The 9,377-nt window shown below is 42.8% G+C and overlaps 1 protein-coding gene across 2 annotated transcripts in view; it reads left to right on the top strand.

Annotated features, from left to right (window-relative positions):
- Positions 1 to 6,959: 6,959 nt before the first annotated feature.
- The window catches only part of LOC114049718 (integrator complex subunit 3), a 38,405-nt gene continuing 35,987 nt past the window's right edge, over positions 6,960 to 9,377 (top strand). For both annotated transcript variants that reach the window (XM_027871089.1, XM_027871088.1), the window contains exon 1: positions 6,960 to 7,705. In XM_027871089.1, coding sequence (XP_027726890.1) covers positions 7,562 to 7,705 — 144 coding nt within the window. In that variant the 5' untranslated portion in view covers positions 6,960 to 7,561. The remainder of the gene's footprint in view (positions 7,706 to 9,377) is intronic.

Below are 9,377 nucleotides of genomic sequence, written 5' to 3'. Positions count from 1 at the left end.
TAGAAATGTTAACTGTAGTAATTAGAGAAGAAAAAGAAATTGAAGGAACTAGAATAGGCAAAGAAGAAATAAAGCTATCACTCTTTGCAGATGATACGATGTTATATTTAGAGAATCCAAGAGAAGTAAAAAAATTACATGAAATAATAAGCAAATTTAGCAAAGTTGCAGGACATAAAATATACCCACACAAATCATCTGCATTTCTATATATTACTTTTTTTATTTTCCTTTTTAGGCAATTGGGGTTAAGTGACTTGACCAGGGTCACACAGCTAGTAAGTGTCAAGTGCTTGGTCTGAGGCCGGATTTGAACTCAGGTCCTCCTGACTTCAGGGCTGGTGCTCTATCCACTGTGCCACCTAGCTGCCCCCATTTCTATATATTACTAACAAAGCCCAGCAGCAAGAGATAGAAAGAGAAATTCCATTTAAAATTACTGTAGACACTATAAAATATTTGGAAGTTTACTTGCCAAAACAAAACCAGAAACTATATGAACAAAATTACAAAACACTTTTCACACAAATAAAGTCAGATATAAATAATTGGGAAACTATCAGTTGCTCATGGGTAGGCTGGGCTAATATAATAAAAATGACAATTCTACCTAAATTAATTTACTTATTCAGTGCCATACCAATCAAACTACCAAGAGCTAGAAAAAACAATAACAAAATTCATCTGGAAGAACAAAAAGTCTAGAATATCAAAGGAATTAATGAAAAGAAACGCAAGGAAAGGTGGCCTAGCCATTCCAGATTTAAAATTGTATTATAAAGCAGCAATCATCAAAACTACTTGATACTGGTTAAGAAATAGAGTAGTGGATCAGTGGAATAGGTTAGGTACACAACAGTCACTGACTATACTAATCTACTATTTGATAAATCCAAAGACTCCAGTTTCTGGGATAAGAAATCACTATTTAGCAAAAATCTCCTGGGAAAACTGGAAAAATGTATGGCAGAAACTGGGCATAGACCAACATCTTACACCCTACACCAAGATAAAGTCAAAATGAATACACAATTTAGATATAAAGACTCATACTATAAGTAACTAGAAGAGCAAGGAATAGTTTACCTTTCAAATCTATGGAGAAGGGAAGAATTTATGACCAAACAAGAGATAGAGAACATTATGAAATGCAAAATGGACAATTTTGATTACATTAAATTGAAAAGTTTTTGCACAAATAAAGCCAATGCATCCAAGATTAGGAGGGAAGCAAAAAACTGGGAAAGAATTTTTACAACCAGTATCTCTGATAAAGGCCTCATTTCTAAAATACATAGAGAACTGAATCAAATTTATAAGAATACAAGTCATTCTCCAATTGACAAATGGTCAAAGGATATGGACAGGCAGTTCCCAGAGGAAGAAACTCCAGCTATCTATAGTCATATAAAAAATGTCCTAAATCACTATTGGTTAGAGAAATACAAATCAAAACAACTCTGAGGTACCAAATCACACCTATCAGATTGGCCAACATGACAAAATAGGAAAATGATAAATGTTGGAGAAGATTTGGGAAAATTAGAACACTAATACATTGTTGGTGGAGTTGTGAAATGATCCAACCATTTTGGAGAGCAATTTGGCACTATGCCCAAAGGGCTATAAAATTGTGCATACCCTTTGACCCAGCAATACCACTTCTAGGTCTGTATCCCAAAGAAACCATAAAAATGGGAAAAGGACCCACATGTACAAAAATATTTATAGCAGCTCTTTTTGTGGTGGCAAAGAATTGGAAAATGAAGGGATGCCCATCAATTGGGGAATGACTGAACAAATTGTGGTATATGAATGTGATGGAATACTATTGTGCTATAAGAAATGATGAGAAGGCAGACTTAAAAAAAACGTGGACTTACATGAACCAATGCAGAGTGAAATGAGCAGAACCAGGAGAACATTGTACACAGTAACAGTCACATTATGGGATAACTGACTTTGACAGACTTGGCTCTTCACAGCAATGCAAGAATCAAAGACAACTCCAAAAATCATGATGGAAATTTCTATCCACACCCAGAGAAAGAAATATGGAGTCTGAATGCAGATGGAAGCACATATTTGCTCTCCTTTTACTTCGTTGTTTTGTTTTATTGCTTCATTCCTGTCGTTCCTCCCATTAGTTCTAATTCTTCTTATATCATGACTAATGGGAAAATATGTTTAACATGAATGTATATGTAGAGCCTATATCAGATTGTACACCTTGGGCGGGGGGGGGGCGGTGAATGTTGAAAACTAAAAATAAATAAATTAAATTTTTAAAAATCATGTGACAAGGAGTGTTGTGTAAGAAGATTGAAAATGTAGGAGGGGGCTAGATAATGAAAGGCTTTGAATGCCAGTCTTGAAAATGATAGGGAACCACTGGAATTTATTGAGCAGAGGAGTGACATGGTTGAACTGGTGTTTTAGGAAAATCACTTTGGTGGCTGGAGGATGGATTGAAGTAGGGAAGAGGCTCCCCTTACCCTTGCTAGAGGTTACTAGGTGGCATTGTGAATAAAGCCCTGAGCCTCGAGTCAGAAGGACCTCAGTCCAAATCCTGCCTGACACATTCATTAGTTATGTAACTGTGACCAAGTCACTTCACCTTAACTGTAAAATGTGGATTATAACAGCACCTTGAGAGTTGCACTCTCTACAGTGGAGTTTGAATGCTTGGCAGTTCAGCTCGAGAGAGGACCTCAGCGTCGGGTACCTTATCTTGCCAGTTGATCTTCAGAATCTTCCTAAGACAATTCAGATGGAAAGGGTTCAATTTTCTGGCATAGTACTGGCAGAATGTACAGATTTCACAGGCATCCAACAACAAAATCAGCCCAACAAACTCTGCTGCAGAGAGGCAGCTCCAATGAGCTGGCCTTGTAGTCCAAGTGCCAAAGGCACCTTTGCCTAAAAGACTATTTTACGGAGAACTCACACAAGGCAAGTGGGCACATGGAGGTCAGAAGAAGCGATACAAGGACACCCTCAAGGTCTCTCTGAAGAATTTTAGTTTTTTAAGACATGGGAGATGCTAGTACAGAACCACCCAGCATGGTGTGCCCACATTAAAGGAGGCGCTACGCTCTTTGAGCAAAGCAGAATCAAAGTGGCTCAAAAGGAAATATGAGATGTGCAAATCTAGAGACATCTCCATTCCAAATGTTCAAACAGTACCTGACCTGTGGTAAAGCCTTTCAAGCTTGTGTTGGCTGATTAGCCACAAACACACTGTACCTTGACCCTAACATTGTAATATCATTGGTACTCTTTTGAGTATGAACAACAAACAACAACAGCACCTACTTCACAGGAGTTCTTGTTTTGAGGTTCAAATGAGATATTTGTGAAGTGCCTGGCACATGTCAGGAGCTTAATAAATGCTTATTTCCTTCCTCTATGAACTTATGCAAAGTGAAGTAAACAGAAGTGGGGAAAGTCACATATATATATATGGGGAGGAGCAATATATATATATATATATATGTATATATAAAAAACAATGTAAATGGAAGAACAAAAACAAAACAACACTGAGCAGTATGTAATAACAAGGACTAAACTTTGGTCCCAAAGGAGAAATGAAAATATGTGCTTCTCACCCTTTCTTGTAGGGTGTGGGACCCCTTTGCAGGGTGTGATAGGGAACCTTATCTATACAGTACTGTCAGGTTCTGTTGATGTGTTGATTAGTTATGCTTAATTGCTTTTTTTTTCTTACTTTTTTCTCTCTTTCTTTTAAAAATATTTGCTATAAGGGATGACTTTTCTTTGGATAGGGAAAAAGGGAGGTATATATGAAAATAAAAGTAACATAACATTAAAGAATACTACATTGTTTTTAAATGTAATTGAAATGTTGACAATACTAGCTGACCTCAGTACTGTCATACTTCCCTTATTATAATTTAAGAATCTGTATGACTGTTAGTATGATTATACCTTCCACTATGCAGATCTCAACTACTCCATGCCTTTACAGGTCCTTTAAGGAATTGCTGCAATCAAAAATATTAATCATCTAGTTACCACCCTTCTGGTAATGGCCTCTCTACATTTGGTAAAGGCTAGCTTGGCAGGACTTGCTAAAATTTATGTTTCCTTGCCATACTTGCCATACTTTTCAAGAACCCACTTCACGAAGAGGCATCAAAGCAAGACTTTAGTGAAGCTCACTAATCTAAGGAGGAGGTAAAAACGTGGAGAATCTTGAATCTGATGCTGCAGCAAAAGGTAGGTTTTAAGGGTTACTAGAAAATGGGAAGTGTTACTGCAGAAAAAACCTGAATTGGAAACAGACTCGCTAACACATATAACCATCTGAAGGGTGTATTTTAAGTTTGAAACAAATCTGCACACACATTTCTCTCTCTAACCATCTCAATGTTTAGCACACATAGTAAATGCTCAATATATGTTTACTGAATTGCAATTGATCTAAAAATAGAAAGGCTAAGAAGACCTCTGAATTGCTAAATCTATCGACTTTTCTCAGCCCTCTTCCTTCTTGATCTACATCCTTCCTCCTGAATACTCTGTTCTCCCTGTTTTGTTTTGTTTTTCACTTTGCTCCCTACTGGTTCTCTTAATACCTGTTTCACAACCATTTCTCAGTCTCCTTTGCTGATTCATCATACAGGTCATTTAGTCAATAAAAAATCTTAAGCACCTGCCATGTGTCAGAAACTGTGCTAAGTGCTAGAGATTCAGTGAAAAGCAAAAGATTATTTCTGCTCTCAAAGAGCTTACAATCTAATAGGGGACACAACATGCGAACAAGCTATATAACATGATAAACTGGAAACAAACAACAGAGAGAAAGCACTAGAATTAAGGGGGATCAGGAAAGGCTTCCTATAGAAGACTAGATTTTAGCTGAGACTTGAAGAAAGCCAGGGAAGCCAGGAGGCAGAGATGAGGAGGGAGAGGTTCCTTCCCAGGCATGGGGGACAGCCCATGAAAATGCCTGGAGCTGGGAGATGGAGTGTCCTTGCTATGTGTGAGTGTACCCTAGAGTTCTGTCTTGAATCCTCCCTCTATCCTTCCTCTGTATACTCTCTCCTAGTATCTCTTCTAATCTCATCAGCTCCCATGATTAGTTCAATCATCTCTGTGCAGATTACCAGACCTCAAATATCCAGTCCTTATCTCTCTCCTGAGCTCCAGTCCTCCCTAATCAAATTCCTACTGGACATCTCCACTTGGATGTGCCAATGGCATCCTAAATATCAGGCAGAACTCATCTTTTCCGCCTACACCCAGTCCTATTGTTAACTTCTTTCTCTACCAAAGGCCTTACCATCTTTCTAGTCACCCAGGTTTGTAGCCTGGGAGTCATTTTCAATTCTCATCTCTTCCTCATCACACTTATTCCATCAGCTTCTCAATCCTGTCAGTTCTTAATTCTCTAACATCTCTCACATCTATCCTGTTGTACTTAAAACAGCTACCATCCTAATTCAGGTCTTCATCACCTCTTAGCTAGACTTTAAAAAGAAAAAAAGAATTCTGTTCTCCCTGCCAACAGTCTCTTCCTTCTCCAAAGGATCTTTACATTCCAACCATACTGGTCTAAATTGCTGTGCCCTTCGTGGGACATTCCCACAAATCTCCCGTTTCCATTCCTTTTTGCAGACATACCTAGTATGTTTCTTCCCCTCTGCCTCCTGGAAACTTTCAAAAGTTCATTTAGGGACCCCTTAGGCTGTATAGTGAAACTTATGGATTCCTTTTCAGAGTAATGTTTTTGAAAATATAAAACAAAATACATAAGGAAAGCAATTATATTGAAATCCAATTACCAAAACATTTTAATAGCATAAAATCTAACCAAATCTTTTAGAATGTTATATTTTTCATTTACCTATGTACATGCTGTTTAAAGTTAAGTTGCTTGAGAGTACAGACTGTTTCATTTGTCTTTGTAACCCCCAGAGCCTCAAACAGTGCTTTGCCTAATAAACACTTTCTTTTAATTGATTGAAGTGAGGGAGCTGGGGACTACTGACTATCTCAAAAATGTAGATGCTGATGAACACTTGCTACCTTAAACAGGGTGCTTAATCTCCATTTTCCAATTTTCATTCCAAGTGAAATGTTAACAGATCTTAAGCCAGTCTTAGCCCTAGTCCCTAATCCCTCACTGTCATACGGGTATGACCCTGGGTTCTTGGGACACACACTGCCTGGGCCAAAGCCAGGGGAAGGAAGGCCAGCTAAACAATCCGAAAAGGCTTTGGAACGCGTCCTGTGTCTCTTTACATTTTTCAGCCACAGCTAATTATGAAGACCATGACCTGGGAAATGGCGTTTGATTTGCTTTGGCGGGCAATCACCCCACCCTGCTCATCACTAGACTCTTTAAGCAGGAGAAATATAAGACGAAGTGTGCACGTGCTTCACTGAAATGCTCCCTCTGCGAACACACAGGGGCCACGGCCCCCGCCAAGCTCCATGCTAGTAGAAGGTTTATGCATTAACGCTTCCCCACCTGCATTTCTATATTCCCCTAATTCAGAGGAGATGAGTTGGTCTCCCTCCAACCCAACCCTTCCACATCTTAAAGTTACATTGCCCTAGAGCGCAGAAGGCCCGAGGTAACTCCGTCCTGCGCCCAAAGACACAGAGAAAGAAGGAAGAGTGAGACCAACCCCGCGCAGGCGCAACGCAGACGCCCCGTCTCCCCTTCCTGGTCTCCTTCCCCTCCCCCTCCAACCCCGCCCAGCCCCGCCTCTCCAAGTAGAATCTAGGAATATGATTGGCCTATTGGGCTGTCCATCTGCCTTCTTTTTCCCCCTCTTCGATCCAATTGGCGGCCAGGGAAGGGACCGACCCACTGCCCTTCGCCAACTCGGCCGAAACGCCGAATGATTGCGGCGGCGGCGATTGGCCAAGCTTCGGGATCGCGACCGGGCACTTCCGGTGGGGCTCCGCGGCTCCTTCTCTCCTCTCTCCCCCGCCCGCCCGCCTGTGCCCCTCTCCTCCCCCTCCCCTTCCACCATGGCCGCCTCTGTGTGCTGTAAGGAGCAGCAGGTCCCCCGTGCCCCCTTATAGCGCTCATAGCCCCTCCCCAGCCCCCTAGGGGCCGGAGCCAGAGGGGTCCCACTCCCCATACCCTAGGGGCAGGAGCCAGAAAGGTTTGCCGCCCCCCCATCTCGGACAGGACTCCCCCCACTCCCAGCTTAGGGGTCAGAAACTTAGGGGTTCCTTTGCCCTCCCAGGGGCAGGAGCCAGAAGAATCGCCCCCCGCCCCTGCTGGGACAGGACCCTTCCCTTGCCTTCACTCCCTAACCTTAGGGAGAAGAACTAAAGGGGTTTCCCCTCCCCACCGCAGGGGCAGGACCCAGAGGAATCACCCCTTTCTCCCCCCCACCCCAGGGGCAGCCTCTTTCAGAGGAGGGGGTGGGGGGGGCAGGGACCCTTCCCCTCTCTCCCCCCCAACCTCTCTCCTGCCTTCCCCCCCTCGTGGTCCTCTAGCACCCCCCTAGTTCCCCATTTCTAGGCCTTCTTCCCCCACGCCTCCCATATCTCCCCACTTCTCCTGGCTCCAGCCATGGAGATACAGAAGGGAAAGGGGGGAGCAGCAACAGCTGCTTCGGGAACAGCAGCGGGAGGTGGAGGAGCGGGAGCAGGAGCCCCAGGAGGGGGGAGGCTGCTACTTTCCACCAGTTTGGATGCCAAGGATGAGTTAGAGGAGGTAGGTGTGGGGAGCTGAGAGATTGGGGTGAAGAGGGGGATTGGAGCGGATGTGGGGGCAAGGGGCACTTGAAAGAAGTGGGGCGAAGGGGCCTTCCTTCCATTTTCTCCTAGGGGAACCCAAACTCTGCTCCAAATTTTCTATCCCAGGAGGAGGAAGTGTGGACCAACTTCCTGGGGCTGGTTGCCATAGTAACAGTAATCAACATTGATATGGGGGTGGAGGTGAGAGACCTATTGAGCATCTCCCAAGTCATCCAAACTTCCTGACATTTCTACTCACCTTGGCTATTCCCATGGCTAATTTGTTTAAGACCTGGGCCTTTCATATTGATCTCGGAAGTGAACTGGGAGTACATGATCCAAAGCCTGGAGATGGCTGGGGGCTGATGGAACACCTCATTCAACTCTTGGGACCTCTCATTAGGCACACCATTGACTGGACTCTGTGGTGGCCTGGTTGCTAAGTGATGCCACCATGACCTTTAGAATGGGTTTGGGCACTCAGAGAAAGCTATGGTGTCTGTTTACTTTTGCTCTGCCTCAAATGGGATGAAGGACTGGGACTTAAGAGTCTCTCCCAGTGCCCCTGGTTCCACACTCAAGCACAAGAATTCATTTTCATTCACTTAAACAAGCATATATTAAGCCCCTATTATATGCAAGGCACTAAGCTAAGCCCTAGTGATACAAAAAAAAAGGGGGGGGAGTCCTTACCCCCTTCTCCCAAGAGTTTACATTCTAGCACTTTATGCAGATAAGCATATAAGATATAATTTGAAGAGGGAAGGAGTGTACTAACTGAGAAATCTGGAAAGGCTTTTGAGGTGGCCCCTAAAATGAGTTTTGAAGGAAGCTAAGGATTAGAAAAGGTATGAGTGAGGAGGGAGTGCATTCCAGCCTTGCAGGAAGCATATGGAAAAGCATATGCTTCTATGGAAAAGCATAGAGACAGAAAATGAAACACCTATAAATAAGCAAGGAGGCCATTTTGGCTGGAATGGACTGAAAGGGGTCTAATGTGAAATAGGCCTTAAAAAAAAAAAAAAAGGTGGGCTTGAGCCAGGTCATAAAGGGGCTTAAATGCCGTGGTGGGGATTTTATATTTTAGCCTAGAGGCAATAGGGAGCCACTGAAGCCTGAGCAGAATGACTTGGCCAGGACTGTACTATAGGAAGATTATTTGGGACTAAAAGAAGGGAGGTGGATTAGCAGGCTATCCCAGTAGCCCAGGTGAGAGATGGTGAGAGCCTGAGCTAGGGTGGTGGCTGTATAAACAAAGATAAGGGGACAGATGGGAGAGGTCACTTAGAATTGGCAAGACTTGGATATAAGTGTGAAGGAGAATGTTGAGTCTAGGATAATTCTCAGTTTACTATGTTGGGTGATTAGAATGATGGTTTCTTCAACAAAAATAGGAATTTGGAGGAGGGATGGGCTGGGGGGAACATAAGAATTCCATTTTGGTTATATTGACTTTGAGTTATTTATCAAGCAAGCTGTTGGTATTGGGAAACTGAAGTTTAGGACAGGGATTAGGATTCTGTGTATGAACTGAGAGTCATCTGCATATAGATGAAAATTGATCCCATGGGAACTGATAAGGTCACTCAGTGGATATAGAGAAGAGGACCTAGAACTGGGAGGTCACCTGTGCTTAATGGATGGAACAA

This window comes from Vombatus ursinus, unplaced genomic scaffold (assembly GCF_900497805.2).
Source record: "Vombatus ursinus unplaced genomic scaffold, bare-nosed wombat genome assembly UNPS02014798.1, whole genome shotgun sequence".
In the NCBI taxonomy this organism is placed as follows: domain Eukaryota; kingdom Metazoa; phylum Chordata; class Mammalia; order Diprotodontia; family Vombatidae; genus Vombatus; species Vombatus ursinus.
The sequence above is the reverse complement of the archived record's forward strand: the minus strand, read 5'-3'. Positions and strand labels throughout refer to the sequence as shown.